Here is an 18075-nt window from a genome sequence, read left to right as displayed (position 1 = left end):
CCCTTGATTTTAGAGGAAGGGAGGAGGAGAGAGAGAGAACATTGAATGGCTGCCTCCTACATGCCCCCTACTGGGGATTTGGCCCACAACCTGGGCATGTGCCCTGACCAGGAATCGAACCAGCAACCTCTTGGTTTGTGGATTGATGCTCAGCCACTAAGACACACTGGCCGGGCTATTTGGCATATTTTTAAAAATTATACCTTGCTGGCCTGGCTGGTGTGGCTCAGTGGTTGAGTATTGACCCATGCACCAAGAGGTCACTGATTTGATTCCCAGTCAGGGCACATGCCCAGGTTGGGGGCCCAATCCCCAGTGGGGGCATGCAGGAGGCGGCCAATCAATGTTCTCTCTCATTGATGTTTCTGTCTCTCCCTTTCCATTCCTCTCAAATCAATAAGGGAAGAAAAAAATATTTTTAAAACATTATACCTTGCTTATTTCTAAAACACTTATGTGGCTCAGGGGAAAAAATGGTATAATAGGTAAAATGGAATTTAAAATGGGAAAATTTGGGCAAAAGGAAAATAGAAGCAAGAAAAGTAATGTGCAATAATACATGTTCTAAGGTCCTGAACACTTGCTTAAATCTTTCTGGCAGATATAACAAGGAAAAACAAGATCAGTTATAACTCTGGGTTGCTCAGAGGAGGCATTACTATTCCTAGTACTAAGACCAAAGATACATTTCTCCCATGGTTTCTCAAAATCAGATCATGCAATATAATGAATAGTGTCCTCAACAGCATCCTTATAGTAAGTCTGACAATTTATGGGACTCTTTTCTTTATTACAACATCTCAATCTAGACTGAAGACAGTACTCTAGGCTTGGAAGAGGTGAAAAGCAAAGCCCCGGTAAGAAATTCTCTTAGAAGTCTGATTTAATACAAGGTAAGATTTCCAAATATTTAAAATGATGAATGATCCTCCATTCATTTAGTTGATATAGTCTATGGATAATAGTCTCTCACTGATCCCAGCTGACCCCAGGAACATCAAATAAGTACTGGTTTCAACATTTACCAATTACAAGTCCAGAACCCCTTTCCTCTTTTTCCACAATTCATTTACAGGGTTAAGGGTATTTTGAAAAAGTCCCTCAAAATGAATGCTGGAATTAGAAAATCATTTTGCAACCTGTAATGAAATCATTGATTTAGGCAATAATTATTGGCTGAAAAGATCAGAACTGTATAATGGAAGGATTAGGCTTTCACCATCTGTACCCATTGATCAATCCTTGTGTCATTAAAAGTGGGGTGACCAGATACTGTGTGACACTTTCCTGCTTCCTTCCCCTTGCTTTACCAAGCTGGTCAAATGGGGTAGTCGGTTATATAGATGTCTCCCAATGAACTATTCCTCCTGGTATTCTAGCCCTCATGTAGTTCCCTCCCAGTAAAAGATGGCAGAAATGACACTGCCAGTTCTAGCCCTAATCCTTTAAAAGCCTGCAGCATTTCCTTTCAACCTCTCGGAACCCAGCTGCATGCAGTGAGGAAGATCCGGCCATGCTTGAGGGAGATGCCCAATGAAGACACTCTGAAGGATGAGACCTGGTAGAGAGACCTTGATGAAGATAAATGTAGTGTCTCAGCCAATAGTCAGCACCAAGCCCAGTTGTTAGAACCTTGGACTTTCCAGCACAGCCTCTCACCAGTTCCATGCAACCTCATGACAGACTCCAGACAGCACATGAAACAGAAGAACCACCCAGACAACCCACAAAATTGTGAAAATGAATTGTTTTAAACCAGTAATTTTTTTGTTGAAAGTATTACAGATGTCCCCTCTTTTCTCCCCCATTGACCCCCTCCTCCCCACTCCCACCCTGCTCCTGCTTTCCCCAAACTATTGTCTGTGTCCACTGGTTATGATTATATGCATATATATTATTTGGTTTATCTATTACCAACCCCCCACCCCCCTTCCCTCTGAGGTTTGTCAGTCTGTTCCCTACTTCCATGTCTCTGGATCTATTTTGATCGACAGCTTATTTTGTTCATGATACTCCATAAATAAGTGAGATCACGTGGTACTTGTCTTTCCCTGACAGGCTCATTTCACCCAGCATAATACTGTCCAGGGCCCTCCATGTCATCTCAAAGGGTAAGAGATCTTTTTTCTTACAGCTGCATAGTATTCCATTGTGTACATGTACCACAACTTTTTTATCCACGCATCTACTGATGGACACTTGGGTTGTTTTCAGATCTTAGCTATTATAAATAGTGCTGCTATGAACACAGGGGTACATATACTCTTTCTGATTGGTGTTTCAGGCTTCTTAGGATATATTCCTAGAAGTGGAATCACTGGGTCAAATGACAATTCCATTTTTAATTTTTTGAGGAAACACCATATTGTTTTCCATAAACCAGTACGTTTTTTAAAAATACGGTTTTATTGCTTTTGGAGAAGAAGGGAAAGGGGAGGAGAGAAAGAGATAGCCATTGATGTGAGAAATGGCACAGGAATTGAACCAGCAACCTTTTCGTGCATCAGACAACGCTCAACCAACTGAGCCATAAAACCATAAGTTTTTGGCCAGGGCTAAAACCATTAAGTTTTGAGATGCTTTGTTATGCTACAAAGATAGTCTTCAATAGCATCATGACTTTACAGCTAGAGAATTACACCTGCTCCTATATTCATGAACAGTTTCACACTTCAATGTCCACAGGTTCTGTAGCAGAAGTTCTCCTTATGAGGGACAGAGAAGTGAAGGAACTTAAACCTAAAGGGCTCATCTGGTAAATCTATACTTGAATAGTTGCTCTCATAAATAATTATGCCTCCATAATTTTGCCAAACATATACACTTCAGACATGAATTATTGAAGTCATTATCTACTTAGTACTTTGAGCCATATTAGGAAGATGGACTGGTATCCACTGGTAACATGAAAAGCACTATAGGACTATGCATCTGGCAGGGCATGTTATCTGCAACAAAGATTGGAGAATAGTGATATTGTGCATTTACTATGTACTTTGTATCTTTAAAACACTTGGTTTCAGGCCAACTCAAGGAGATACTCATTTTCCAGGTGAGGAAAATGAGGTCAGAGAACTTGCCAACATCACAAAGCTAGTGAGTGGCAGAGCCAGTATTCAAATATAAGCAATTTGACTACATTAATGGCCTTAACTGTTCACATCTTTGTATCCACACTTTTTGCCATGACTTGCAGTTTTCTCATTTAAAGGGGAATCTGAACAGCCCCACCCATGAGTTCCATCATGTAACTTGCTTTGTCCAATGAAATATTAGTAGATACAACACATGCAGACTTGAAAACAACTTGCTCCTCTTCCATGACCAAGAGAACATGCCTGGGTTAGCCTGGTGAAGGACACAAGAAACAGTTTGCTCCAGTCATCTCAGAAGCTATCCTAGATCAGTTCAACCCAAGACAAAGGGTGAGCCCAGCCAAGGTCAGAAGACCTGCCTAGCCAACCCACAACTGACTGCATGTACACAAGTTAAGACAGCAGCGATCAGCCATGGCCGGATTAGCAGAACTCCACAGACTTGTAAAATAAATAAATGTACTTGTATACCACTGGGGTTTTTTTTTTGTAGTTGTTCCATAGCATTACTGTAGCAGAACTAACTGATAAACTGGTTCTGGAGCCCATACTCCTAATGACTATATTGCTTTTCAAAGGGTTGAGTTTTGGGTGATAGACATGTGACTAGATATATTCAGCAGAGTTAGAAATTTGAGACTAGAGTTTGGAAAAGACATTATGGGTAGTGAAATATACTTGAGAATCATTTAAAAAGATGTGATAGTTGAAAGAAAGGCAGTGAAGGAACTCTCTAAAGAATATATACAGGGGATGGCAAAAGTAGGTTTACAGTTGTAAATACACGTTTATTCTTGTATTATGTATTAATTATTGTATTATTTGTATCACAACTGTAACCTACTTTTGCCCACACCTGTATTTACAAAGGTAGCATGATAGAGATTTATCATCCAACATCCAGAGTGAAAAGTAAAAAGAGAAGACACAGTAGGCAGATATGCAATGGGGGAAAAGTTGATCAAATGTAGCACCATGCAAGTTTAGGAAGGAAGTTTCAGGATATAGTTGTGACTGAGAAACAGTCATTGGGTTTTCTATTGAAAATTTACTTATGACTGAGAGAGACATAGGTTTTGGAATTAGACACACCTGGGTCTGACTTTTGACACTTAATGTACTTGGCCATATTTAATCTGTAAATATGTTTAGGCTAGTGTGCCTGACATTTGCTAAGAACTCAACATTAGCAGTGACTAGTGTGGTTGAGTTATTACAACAGTTTTGAACAATAGCCCATTTTTCCCCCTAGAGAAATAGTTTTACCTAATCCCCTCACCCACAGTCCCTCAAAATGGTAACAAGTATATTCAAACTAATCACCTTCCTTTATGAGTTAGGGGAGTAGTTTCAAAACCCAAGGAAATTACCTCATTCTGATATAATTAACTACACATAATATTTCAGTTTGTTATGAGATGGTATGTTTACTAATAGGCCATATAAGAGAAAGATTTTTTGAGCAGGGTGACAGTAGTAAAAGCCAAATAGTGGATTTGAGAAGGAAAGAAGGTGAATATTGAAGTGGAAGCAAAGAGTGTAGTCCAATCCAGTAAGAAATTTGTTGATAAAAAAAAGAAGTCAGTATTCCCAGCCGGTATGGCTCAGTGGATTGTGCATCATCCCATGGACTGTGAAGTCTTAGTTCAATTCCCAGTCAGGGCACATGCCCAGGTTGCAGGCTTGATTCTCAGTAGGGGCATGCAGGAGGAGGCAGTCAATTGATGTCTCTCTCTCACATCGATGTTTCTATCTCTCTTTCCTTTCCACTCTTAAAAAAAAAATCGCCCTGGCCGATTTGGCTCCGTAGTAGAGCGTTGGCCTGCGGTCCAGAGAGACCCGGGTTTGGTTCCTCCCAAGGGCATGTACCCTGGTTGCAGTTTGTCCCCAGCCCTGGTTGGGTGTGCGGGTGGCAGCCACTCGATGTGTTCCCTTCACGTCGATGTTTCTCTCTCTCCCCCCGCCCCCACTCTACCTGAACAAAAAATGGAAACATGTCCTCGGGTGAGGATTAAAAAAAAAAAAAAAATCAATAAAAGGGTATTTTTTTAAAAGTCAATAAAAAACAGGTGTGGCACATTAGTCTGGTTAATATTCATTTCTCTCATCTCCTTTCCAGTAGGGGAATATATAGCACATCTGAAGGCAGGGGAAGGTGCTAGTGAAGAGTGAAAGTTTTGAGATTTATGGTGGACATTTGATTTCAAAATGTAGAGGGGCACGCTCTTTCTCGCTCTTGAACACACCTGCGCCTTTTCCCACCCCCATCTTTCCCCAGAGAGCGCTCTCTCTGGAGCACACTTATGCCATCCCCCTAGCCCTTCACATCCTCCCCATCCCACCCCCCACCCCGTGCATTCTCTCTGCCTTTTCCCTAAACTCTAAGGACCCTTCTTTTGCCTCTGTAACTTGTCTCCTGAGCCCACGCAGCCCAGCTGGCTCACTTCCTCTACCTCTGTAATTCTTAAATAAACTTTTGCTCATTAAAAAAAACCGTACAGCCCTGGCCGGTTTGGCTCAGTGGTTAGAGCATCGGCCTGCGGTCCAGAGAGACCTGGGTTCGGTTCCCGCTAAGGGCATGTACCTCGGTTGCAGTTTGTCCCCGGCCCTGGTCGGTCGTGCGGGTGGCAGCCACTCGATGTGTCCCTTTCACATCGATGTTTCTCTCTCTCTCTCTGTTCCTCTCTCTCCCTCCCACTCTATCTGAACAAAAAATGGAAAAATGTCCTCGGGTGAGGATTAAAAAAAACCAAAAACGTACAGGCAAGTGAGAGAGGGCATTAAAAGTACACTGAGTGCCCTGGCCAGTTTGGCTCAGCGCTTAAGAGCGTCGGCCTGCGGTCCGGAGAGACCCGGGTTCGGTTTCCGCTAAGGGCAGTACTTCGGTTGCAGTTTGTCCCAGGCCCTGGTTGGTCGTGTGGGTGGCAGCCACTCGATGTGTCCCTTCATGTCTATGTTTCTCTCCCTCTCTCCCTTCCTCTCTCTCCCTCCCACTCTATCTGTACAAAAAATGGAAAAATATCCTCAGGTGAGGATAAAAACAAAACAAAACAAAACAAAAGTACACTGAGTGAATCAACTAATTAATGGGGTAAGAGGAAATCAGAAAGGCAAAGAGAAGGGCTTTTTTCTCTAATCTAGAAAGACAAATATTAAGAGATGGAAACAAAAGGAAGAATAAGGAGTTTATAGCTCCTCAATCTTAGCAAAAGAGGGGTAAGGTTATCTACTACAGCCAGGTGAAGAGCAAGGTTTGGAAGAGCTGGGAGGTAGTATGCTATCCTAAGGAAGTCACATATTTTGTATGGTATATGTAATATATTTCTATGTTATTACAATAAAATAGAGAAAAGAAAATGTTATTAAAAAATCATAAGGAAAATATTCACAGTAGCTACAGTAAAAAAAATCCATGTATAAGTGGACCCACACAGTTCAAACTCATGTTGCTCAAGGGTCAACTGTAAAAACAATTTTAAAAAAATTCAAACAGACTTAATGGCTGATTAATAAGCTCATCATTTCATTAAACATCCTTCTGATTAAGACATAACAGAAGGACATAAATATTAACACTTTAGCCCCAGCCAGTTTAGCTCAGCGGCTAGAGCATCGGCCCGCACACCAGACAGACCTGGGTTTGGTTCCCACTAAGGGCATGTACCTCGGTTGCAGTTTGTCCCCGGCCCTGGTTGGGGTCGTATGGGTGACAACCAGTTGATGTGTGTCTCTCTCTCTCACATCGATGTTTCTCTCTCTTTCTCTTCCTCCCTCTCTCCCTTCCGCTCTATCTGAAGATAAATGCAAAAATGTCGAGTGAGGATTTAAAAAAACAAAAAATTAACACTTTATACCCTTCACTGTAAACATCAATCAAATAAATTCAACATCCAAGCTATACATTTTAAAATTGTTTTTATTGAACTAATTTAAACAACACTGTTTTAGTTGGTGGTAGATGCCCCCAACAAAAACAAAGCCATTGTGAATGCTATTCAACGTATTAAAAGTAACCCAGTTTGGTTCTGCACTTGGAATATATTTAAACTTTTGACATCACATAATCAAGCAAATAGCGGTGCATACTCTGTTAATGACTTTATGCATTTCTTTTAAAAAATCATTTTGCAAGTGGCTTCAGCTTTATAAACAACCTCACTGACACATTCCATACTTCATGCTCTCAAAATAAAAGTGCCCTAAAACTAAGTTTCCTTATTGATAATAATGAATACTATCCAAGGTTGTAGATAGGAATAGTAGTTTAATATTTTACAGTATAAGAGGCAATAAGTTACTGATATCAGCTGACACAAATTCCACTCAAACTAAATACATCCTTGATACATTCAAAAAGACATTTTGCAAATATTAATATGCTAGTTTATGTGCTGCAGTGCAAAAGAAGTGACACTCTAACGTTTCCTGAGCTTTAGGAAATTAACATTTTTCTGACTATGACTCAATTTAAAATAGGATCTTTATTATATGAAGCCATGTCAAAACTACGCAATTAAATTAGGTTTTTAGAGAACTGAAAAGATTGGTCAGAGTTATGATGGTTTACAGTAATGAAAACGTTTTCAAAGCAAAATTATTTACAAAACTATAAAGGATACTGTGGATTTGCACGTAGTATAAAGATCAAAGATAATCTACTGATTACCAAATAATCACAATTATTCCTCTTTCAAAAATATTACACTGAAAGACTATGTTAAGTTAAAGCATGAAATATACCAACCTGTAGTATATTAAACATTTTAACACATTTTTGCATAATGCCCAGTAAAAAGAAATGAGATAAAATATTAGAAATCAAGAAAATAAACATGCTTTTAGGAATGTTTCTGCATGTATATAGGACAGGGGAAGTGAAAATTATTTCTCATTAGAACACTATTATCTTCAAAATTACAAAGACCGAGTTTCTACTTCAATTTTTTCTTCTGCTTGTAGTATATCCGGGTCAACGTGAACAACTGGAGGTCGTAGAATAACTTCAGGCCCTCCACCATATATTGACTGTAGAAAATTCCATGTTTCTTCAGAAATTTGACCAGAATCTGCTCCTAAAAGTAAGTGTATATAGAAAGAATAGTATTTACAAATCTACAAATTCATATTGCAAAAGTTTTCATAATGTACCACCTTTCCCCCTCCCCCCACCCCAAAGCATAAATTTTCTATGGATAATTGAGACTTTTGGAACATGAATCTTCAGACTACCAGCCCATATTATCAAAAGCTGCAACTTTATGGTATGTCTTAAAAAGTTAAAAGATCCTTTTTCCTAGCTCCAATCAACAGCCTTAAAATCTTTCTTCAGAAAAATTAAACACTAGCAGCTTTTCCACTATTTGTCCTACTTCATGGATGAATTACATCATTAAGCTGAGTTTAAAAAATGGCACAGATGGCCAGTGATGTCTTAACAGTGACAATAAGTAAAGGCTTAAATGTCAAACTTACCTTGCCTGAGCATTACACTGCCACATTTAGTGATTGCTATTTTAGTGTTATCAATAGGACCTGGAGGATCTACGTTAACAGAAAAAAACAAATAATCAAAATGCATAGTTTTCAAATAAATGCACCAAATAAATGCACATTTCTGTGCCTGAACTAACTGAAGGGTATAACTATACAATCAGATTATTTTTTAGTCAGATTATTACACTAAATTCTCAACTGTCTTCTGAACTTCTTCTTTCTTATGTCTTAGTTCCCCCAAAACAGAGCCAGGAAAGAGAGACTCTCTTACTACCACCCAAAATCTAATTGAAATGATTTCTTAACTATCCAAGTAAAGATTACAGGTTAAAATGCATGTTTAATTATATAAAAGAACAATTCCTTTGTAATTTAAAAAGAAAATATGCAGTTTTTAATTTCTTTCAGATTGTCATTAAACTAAAAACAATAAAAGCATTTTAAAATGAAATGTTAAAATATATCCTTTTTAAATTTTTACTTTTTAATTGAATTTACTGGGGTGAATTGGTTAACAAAATCCTACAGGTTTCAAGTATACAACTCAACACATCATCATCGACATACTGCATCATGTGCCCATCGCCAAAAGTAAAGTCTCTTTCCATGTCCCCATTTATACCCCCTTTGCCCTCTTCCACCTCCCCTGACCCCACTTCCCTCTGGCTATCACTATACTGTTATCTGTGTCTACGTGTTTTACACACACACACACACACACATATATGTTTTTTTTGCTTAATCCCTTCACCTTTTTTCCCAGTCAAAATGTATCCTTTTAAAAAATATGTATTTTTTATAATTGACAGTATTACAGATGTCCCCCATTTTCTTCCCCTTGCCCCCTTCCACCCAGCCCCTGCTCTACCCCAGGCCTTCACCACACTATTGTCTTTGTGCATGGGCTATGCATATATGCATATACATTCTTTGGTTAACCTCACTCCAAAATGTATCCTTTTCTAAGTTAAGAAAACTCCTTATCTGTTTTCCCCTTGAATACAAAAGTACAGTGTGTGTTCATTATCAAAAGCTGTAAAAAAAAAAAAAAAAAAAAAGTACAAGGAAGAAAATACACTGTATTCCTGCTATAAAAAGATAAGCAAATTGTTTTAGTACTTGCGTGGTCTTTTTGCCTTTGCATATGTTTGCTAGTTTTTTAATACAAAAGGTACAAACTATGCATATTGTATTGCAATGTTTTTTACATATCAATAACTTATTTTTTGGGACAATATTACTAAATATTATCACAAAAATTATTTGTAAAGTCCATCTAGTATCCCACTGTAATGGATAAAACCATAATTTAACTAATCTTATTGTTTGGTGGATTATTTTTTCACTCTTCAATATTAAGATCACAGACTGGCCCTGGCTGGTGTGGCTCAGTTGGTTGGGTGTCGTCCGTGCCCTGAAAGGTTGCCAGTTCGATTCTCTATCAGGGCACATCCCCTAGTTGCAGGTTTGATCCCTGGTAGGGGGCTTGCAGGAGGCAGCTGATAGATGTTTTACACTCACATTAATGTTTCTCTCTGTGTCCCTCTCCCTTCCTCTTTCTCGAGAAATCAATAAAAACCACAGACTAATATTGTTTAGTTCCTTTATTCCTACTATGAATGTTATAATTGATGAAACAGATTTTAAGAAAATTAGAAATTCCCAGAACCAGAATATAAACTAGAATGTAAGATCCCTGAGGGCTGGGATTTTTTTTCTCTCTTGTTCACTGCTGTAATCCCAAGTGTATATAGATATTCAAAAAATATTTGTTAAATAAACAAGAAATCTGCACAGAATTTCATTTTTCCGTTAACCACTTACCTCCATCTTTACCCTTCACAAAACTTTCCCATTCTCTAAACCACTGCATACTGATGCAGTAAAAAGTAGCTGGAGAGTCCTCCTCTTGGAATGCTCTGTTGAGCTATAGGGAGGAAAAAAAAAAAATCATTCACCTAATATTTAGAACTTCCTTTGTAGCAGAACAATACAATCATCCTACTTCAGCATCTGACAAGGCCAATTTCTCATACACAAAGAATGTGATGTACACTGATGCTGTTACCTCAGTACTAGCATACATATAACACCTATTAAAAAACAATTCTAGATTATGTCTTAAATTTTAGCAAGTACACAAAGAAAGCACATAAAAGATTGGATAAGTGAAGACAGTCAAGGCAAAGTCTTCAAAACAAATGCTCTACATATTTATTAAAAATCTGATGTGTAAATCTTCTTTAAACATACCATAGTCACTGTCTATATATACTTGTGTTCACTTAAGATATTGGTGGACATGTTGCTATTACAAACACAATGCTGCAATGAATAATCTTATATACATCATTTCACAGACAATATACATATATATATAGAATACATTCTCAAAAGTGGTAGACAGTCCCTGCGATGTTCCACTCCTTCCTCTAGTCCTAATGCCTAAGGAATGGGTCTGTGACTCAAACAAGGCAAAACTCAATTAGAAATGTAAATCTTCAGAAAAGTGGCCTAATGGTTAGAAGGGAGTCATTCCAATGTCAATTCTGTTAGCTATATATTAGGAATACCTTGGTTCCTGAATTTCTGGAGGTCTGGCTATTCAGTTTTTCTTTTTCTTTAATATGTTTTTATGATTTGAGAAAGAAAGGAAGAAAGAGACATAAACATCGATGAGACAGTAACATTGATTGGCTATCTCCTGTATGCCCCACCACTGGGGATTGAGCCCACAACCCAGGCACATGCCCTGACCAGGAATCAAACCGGCAACCTCTTTGTGCATGGGATGACACTCAATCCACTGAGCTACACTGGCCAGGCAATTGAATTTTTCTTTTCAATAAATTTCTTTGTAGCTTAAGTTAGTCATTCTGGCTTCTACTGCTTTCAATTAAAGAAACTCAATTAACAAAAAAACTGGTATAGCCCTGGTCGGTTTGGCTCAGTGGTCAGAGCGTTGGCCTGTGGTCCAAAGAAACCCAGGTTCGGTTACCGCTAAGGGCACGTACCTCGGTTGCAGTTTGCCCCCAGCCCTGGTTGGGTCAGGGCTGTGTGGGAGGCAGCTACTCGATGTGTCCCTTCCACGTCGATGTCTGTCTGTCTGTCTGTCTGTCTGTATCTCTCTCTTCCTCTTTCCCCCTCCCACTCAAGCTGAACAAAAAATGTCCTCAGGTGAGGATAAAAAAAAAATAACTGGTATAGAAAGAGGTGGAGGTAGCAGTGACTGAGGAAAATGATGGGTATTTGGAATTTATCTAACTGTAATAGTGTGAAAAGACAGTGAGAGTCCTAAAAATATTTCATGATGGGCAACTAAATGCCCATAGTACACACTATTGGTGGACAAAAACAAGTTCAGACCATATCTCTCCTATAATCAAATCTAATCAAAACCCTGCCATTGTCCCCAAAGATCCTTATAATAGCCCAGAAGTACCTCCATGATCTGGCCCCATGATTTTATTTCATCTTCTAATACTCTCTTCCTCATTTATTCACTGTGCTCACATGGACCTTTGCTATACCCAGAATCAAGCAAACACATTCCTGCCACTCAAAGTTCTTTCATGCCTATCCCTTCTTTTTGCAGATATCTAAATATCTCCCTCACCTCTTTCAAATGTTTGCTTAAATGTCACCTTCTCAGTGAACCCCATCTTTATCATCCTACTTAAAATTGCACCTCACGCCTGGCAGGAGTGGTTCAGTGACCCATGTACCAAGTGGTCACCAGTTCAATTCCTGGTTGGGCACATGCCCAGGTTTCAGGCTCAATTCCCAGCAGGGGGCGTGCAGGAGGCAGCAGATCAATGTTTCTCTCTCTCCCTTCCTTTCTTTCTAAAATTAAAAAATATATATATACATATATATTTTTAAAAACTGTACCTCACTCCCCTATCATCACTATACTCCTGATCTCTCTTATCCTTTTAGATATTTTCTATTGCCACAGAACTCATCACCTCTACTAGTTACTTATTAAATGTATGTTCTTTGAGGTCAAGGATCTTTCTGGGCATAAGGTATCTGCTTCCACAGAACAATGAAAGGCAATGAAAAATGTGACTGTCTCTGATGGTTAACAAAGAAAGCATGTTTGTCTCAAGATATAGCATTAAAGTTAGGACTTTCTGTGATGTACAACTTATATCTAGAGAACTGAGAGTTCTGGAATGTAATGTCAGACTAATTCTCCCAGATGAATCATTTCAATTCATAGCATTACCTGGTCTGGACACTTTTAGGACTTTCTTTTTCTCTGGCATTAGGCCATTTCGTCCTTACGTGTCTAGGGGAGGACTTTTAAAATTTTAGTTAAGTATATCACCTCATTAATTTAAAAGCATCTGTTTATCTCCAGTTCTGAGAAATTTCTCTAAAATGTTGCTCTAAAAGTAGTTCTGCCCTCTATGCTCTTCTGAAATTCCTATTAAAAAAAAACATTGGAGCCCTGGCCGGTTTTTCTCAGTGGTTAGAGCATCAGCCTCTGGTCCAGAGAGACCCGGATTCGGTTCCTGCTAAGGGCACGTACCTTGGTTGCAGTTTGTCCCCGGCCCTGGTTGGTCGTGCGGGTGGCAGCCACTCGATGTGTCCCTTTCACGTCGATGTTTCTCTCTCTCTCTCTTCCTCTCTCTCGCTCCCACTCTATCTGAACAAAAAATGGAAAAATGTCCTGGGGTGAGGATAAAAAAAAACAAAAACAAAAACAAAAAACATTGGATTCTGTATCTATCCAATATGTTGAAACTTTTGTTTTCTACCTGTTTATCCTTGCACTTCATTTTAGGAGAAACTTTTGCTAGATCTTTCAGTACACTAATTTGCTCTCCAGCAGTATTTATTCTGCCATTCAATCAACCCATCTATTGAGTTTTGTTTTCAGGATATATCCTTATGCATCTCCCTAAGGATTAATATTTATTTTATGCGTAATCTAAGAAATCATAATTCTTTCTATCTAGGTGTTACAAGCCTTCTAGGCATTACACATTAAAGAAGGCTAAGATAGCCCTGGCTGGTTTGGCTCAGCAGTTAGAGCGTCGACCCACGGACCAGAGAGACCCAGGTTTGGTTCCTGCTAAGGGCATGTACCTCAGTTGCAGTATGTCCCCGGCTCCAGTCGGGGTTGTGTGGGTGGCAACCAGTCGATGTGTCTCTCTCTCACATCGATGTTTCTCTCTCTCTCTTCCCCCTTCTCTTCTTCCTGCTCTATCTGAAGATTAAAAAAAAAAAAAAAAAAAAGGCTAAAATAAAGCATTCTTTAACTGACCAAGTGTCCACATTCACTGCTCCATCCAAACAGACACCTTTATGCTGCTGCCTCATACAGTGCAGAGGAGAATGCTGAGGTCATTATTGTATGTCACTTCTAAGCCAAGAAGCCTGTGTGGTCACTTTATATAGCTTTGGTTTACTTTTTCAAGTTTTAAAAAAACTTTTTCTTTATTGATTTTAGAGAGAAAGGAAGGGAGAGATAGAAATATCGATGACAGAGAATATCGACTGGCCGCCTCCTGCACGCCCTGACTGGGGATTTGGCCCACAACCTGGGCATGTGCCCTGACTGGGAATCGAACCTGCGACCTCCTGGTGCATGGATCTACGCTCAACCACTGAGCCACACCAGCTGGGCTACTTTTTCAATTTGATCCTATCTGCTTTTATAATTTTTCAGAAACTTCACTTAATCTCCAGTCTACCAAAGGTACCTATTTTGTATTCCAGTGTTATTATTTATGCCAACACATTGCTTTGTTTAAAAGGTGGGTGTGTGTGTAGAATAAGATGAATTTGGATCATAAGTAAATAGTTAGAGCTGTGTTACTGACAGCGGCACTTTGAGGAGACTTACTTCTTGCAACCTCAATAAATGGAACTGTACTAGTCCTTGTCCATAAAACTTGGTTGTTCAGCCCTCCCTGCTGATTCTAGGATCAGACTTTCTGTAGCTTGCAATCAAGGAACACATAATAAACTCACTTTGAAGAAACTAGGTATATTTATAAGTACAGAGTGTCCCACAAAACAATATTATATCTCACAAAGGGATGGAAATAGAGAATGCAGTCTGGGTAAATGCTTACAGAAAAACACTAACTTAAGGAAACCAATAATTTACGGCCTCAACAAGGAGATTTCTTGCAAGTGCCAATCCATAAAACAAAATTTATTACCAATCCATGAAAACAAAAACCCACAAAAAGAGAACTAACTCATTTCATTGTCGTGATCTGCCCTGTGATATACTCAGAGCACTTAAAGTCTATTGCAACTCTTTCAACCAATCATTTTTAACATAACACGGTTCTGCTAATTGTCAGTTCATCCTAGATCATATTTATAATTTGAAAAGCATCACTTTTTTTACCCGAATAAAAATTTCCAATTCAGTTTTTCTTCTTTTTTCAATTTTCTCTGCCTCAATTTGGCAAGTGTGACAAATGTACAGATGGTTGACTGCTGGTCCTCCTCCATACCTAAAGCATAAAAATTTAATAATTATGATAATCTTGAAAAAGAGCTGATGCTCTAGAAAATTTGTCTCCCACTTTTAGACAATGGTTAAATCCCTAGTAAATAAATCCTCACAGAAAAATTGTCAAATTTAAACTAATGTAAAAATCAAATAATCATAATGGTTTGACTTTATGTTTATCAGGGTCAGCGACTTTATCAGTTTATTAACTAATCTGCTTTACCTATATTTCAACTTTCCCTTATAATTACTTCTGCTACAAATATGATTGAAGCAACAACACAAAGTAAAAGAAGTGGCTTTCAAAACTTAGCATAGAACATATAACTCTTAGTTATACTGCCATACTCCTCATCAACTTTTAATGAGAGGCTTCCCCTGACCTCTCAAGTAAGAATTTATATAATAAATTATTTTCAATATTTCACTAAGAAAATTACATGTAAAATACTTTAAAATAAAATGTAAAACTTTAAAATTTAAGAGTTAAATATCAGAGAATACTTTTACAGATGCAGATAATCAGAGCATAAGAATTACAATTAATTATCTAGACTAGGGACAAACTAGCTACAAAATCTACTGACTCACACTGAATAAACAAAAGAAAAAGGGGACATTCTACTTAAGCAACATAAAGCTCAAGAAGCATATATAAAATAATCCAATCCCCTTCTAATGAGTTTCACAAACTGATTTTCAAGATACCATATTGTCTGATTTAAAAAACAAACCTGCTATATAGGTTATCCCAAATGTTCTGAGGCAGCATCAAAACCAGGTCTTCAATACAACTAGCTTTTCGTGGAGGAACCCCTAAAAAAAAGTTTAGGTGGGTCTATCTCATTCTTAAATTGCTTTATATTACTCTCAAAAGTTAAACTCATTTTTAACTGATTAATCATTAACATTTTTCAATCATTATTCTTGAAATCCCTCCCCAAAAGGTTAAAAATTAAGTAACTAGAACATTTTTGGTGACTATGCTCCTAAAGATGAGTGCATTTCTTGAAATAGAGAAAAATCAGTAAACCAAGATCTTCAAGTATTTAACTTATATAAATCTTTACTAAATCTTAACTATGTAGTGGTGGAAGTCAGAGATAAATAAGAATCCTTTCTTCATGGAGCTTATTTAGTAGCAGAAGAAATGAAACACTTATATAAATAAATGTAATAAGAGGTAGGTACAGATAAATGGCATAAAAGGTTCATGGGGAGATTCAGAACAGGAGGAGCCTTATGTTAGTAGTTCAAGTTGGGGAATGAGAGAAAAATTCACATACAGATATATTTTCAAGGTTTGGGTTTCTAAATCCAATACAGGATATCCCTACTATCTCTTGAGTTTCACTGAAAAACATAATGAGAATATCAAGTCTTCAACCATGAAATGTAATCAAGGTATCACACCAGTGTTATTTTCATAGAAACAAACACTAACATAGCCAATCACAAGTACATAAGTTATATTTAGCGAATAACATTATGAAGTTTTTGTTAAATTCTAAATATATTTTCATACCTAAAAGAAACAGATTTTCATTTAGCAAAAGGGATAGGAGTCACAGATAGGCACACAGTTGGTAGCTGGGTGCCTCTTTGCTGAGAAAAATGGTGTGTAATATAAGTGCTCACTGTACCATAATTGCTTGTTTATGTAACTGTCTCTATTACGAAATTAGAGCTTTGAGAACAAAAATATCTGTTCTATGAAGAGACTACAGATAGTCTACAATTAGAAGAAAAAGCCCAATTTCTGAAACCATAGCAAATTAAACACATTTAAGTTAGATTGCAGATGGGGAAATCAGAAATAAGTGAAAGAGGAAAATTCCTGGGTCTTTCCTAATATGCAAATTACTTAACAGCAAATCCTTACCATTATTTCCATTACAGAATTTCTTACCTCCATGAATACAGAGAAAATCGTTATTTGAGATAGGGCCAGGTTCAGCAAAAGTCTTAAATTTATTCAGCCACTGTTGAGAAATATAAAACTGAAGGAGACTTGGTTCCATTATGTTCAACAAATTTGATATCCTCTGTCTCTCTTTTTGTGCCTCTTCGCTGCTCTTCCTATTAGGAACAAGGATTCTTTAAATTCAATGTGCATTTCATTCTATTAGACTAGTAATTGGGTTTTTTCCTCTTCCTTATTAAACTTACCATATATATTAATACTACTCTTATTAGATCTTGGGAATTATTCAAGCAAAATATACTGTGTATCAGCCCCCAAAACTACATTATACAATTCTAAGGGCAATACGGTATCTTAACTATTGGTATCCATATAAAGATTTATTAACAAATATTTGTTAATAAAATCAATCTAAATAGTTAATCTGTTTGCTGTTTCAGTAGCTAGCACTTAATCTTTTATAAAATTGGTATTGTCAGTACCTATATATTTTTTTTAATTAAAACAAATATTCCTAAAAGAAAATACAGTTGATCTCTGAACAATGCAGGGGATTAAAGCAACCAATACACCCTTCCCCTGTACATTTGGAAATCTGTGTATAACTTTCAACTCCCAAAAACTTAGTTGTCCCTTGGTAGCCACAGAGTATTGGTTCCATCCCCACTGCAGATAACAAAATCTGTGAATGCACAAGCTCCCTATATAAAACTACATAGATCAATACACAAAATTACATAGTTCAATGCATACAGTCAGCCTTCCACATCCACAGACTCCCAACCATGAAGTACAGGTATTTATTGAATACTACAGGTATTTATTAAAAACAATCCACATAAAAACCCATGTTGTTCAAGGGTCAACTGTATATTCCTTTGCCCTTTAATTAAATGATTTAACATTTTCTTAACTGATCGTTCTGCATGCAACCTTTCATTTTATTTTACTCAGATAATGAGAGTAAAACAATTTCTAATCTTTACACAGCAATCTATTTTGAAAGTCTTAGAAGTTACTGATTACCCCAAAGTGAGATGTAATTTTATATTTGTTAAAATAGCCTATCTGTGAGTTATTCC

At 37.6% G+C, this 18075-nt stretch overlaps 1 protein-coding gene across 5 annotated transcripts in view; it reads right to left on the bottom strand.

Moving 5' to 3' along the window:
- Positions 1–7865: 7865 nt before the first annotated feature.
- The window catches only part of USP33 (ubiquitin specific peptidase 33), a 57477-nt gene continuing 47267 nt past the window's right edge, over positions 7866–18075 (bottom strand). For 4 of the 5 annotated variants that reach the window (XM_036255973.1, XM_036255974.1, XM_036255976.1 and 1 more), the window contains exons 19-24: positions 16979–17148; positions 15804–15885; positions 14962–15070; positions 10413–10515; positions 8568–8636; positions 7866–8167 (exon numbers count right to left, since the gene is read on the bottom strand). In XM_036255973.1, coding sequence (XP_036111866.1) covers positions 8010–8167; positions 8568–8636; positions 10413–10515; positions 14962–15070; positions 15804–15885; positions 16979–17148 — 691 coding nt within the window. In that variant the 3' untranslated portion in view covers positions 7866–8009. The remainder of the gene's footprint in view (positions 8168–8567; positions 8637–10412; positions 10516–14961; positions 15071–15803; positions 15886–16978; positions 17149–18075) is intronic. The other variant, XM_036255977.1, reaches the window with a different exon arrangement.

This window comes from Molossus molossus, unplaced genomic scaffold (assembly GCF_014108415.1).
Source record: "Molossus molossus isolate mMolMol1 unplaced genomic scaffold, mMolMol1.p scaffold_m16_p_12, whole genome shotgun sequence".
NCBI classification, from domain to species: domain Eukaryota; kingdom Metazoa; phylum Chordata; class Mammalia; order Chiroptera; family Molossidae; genus Molossus; species Molossus molossus.
Note: the sequence above shows the minus strand (reverse complement) of the source record. Positions and strands in the feature narration are given on the sequence as shown.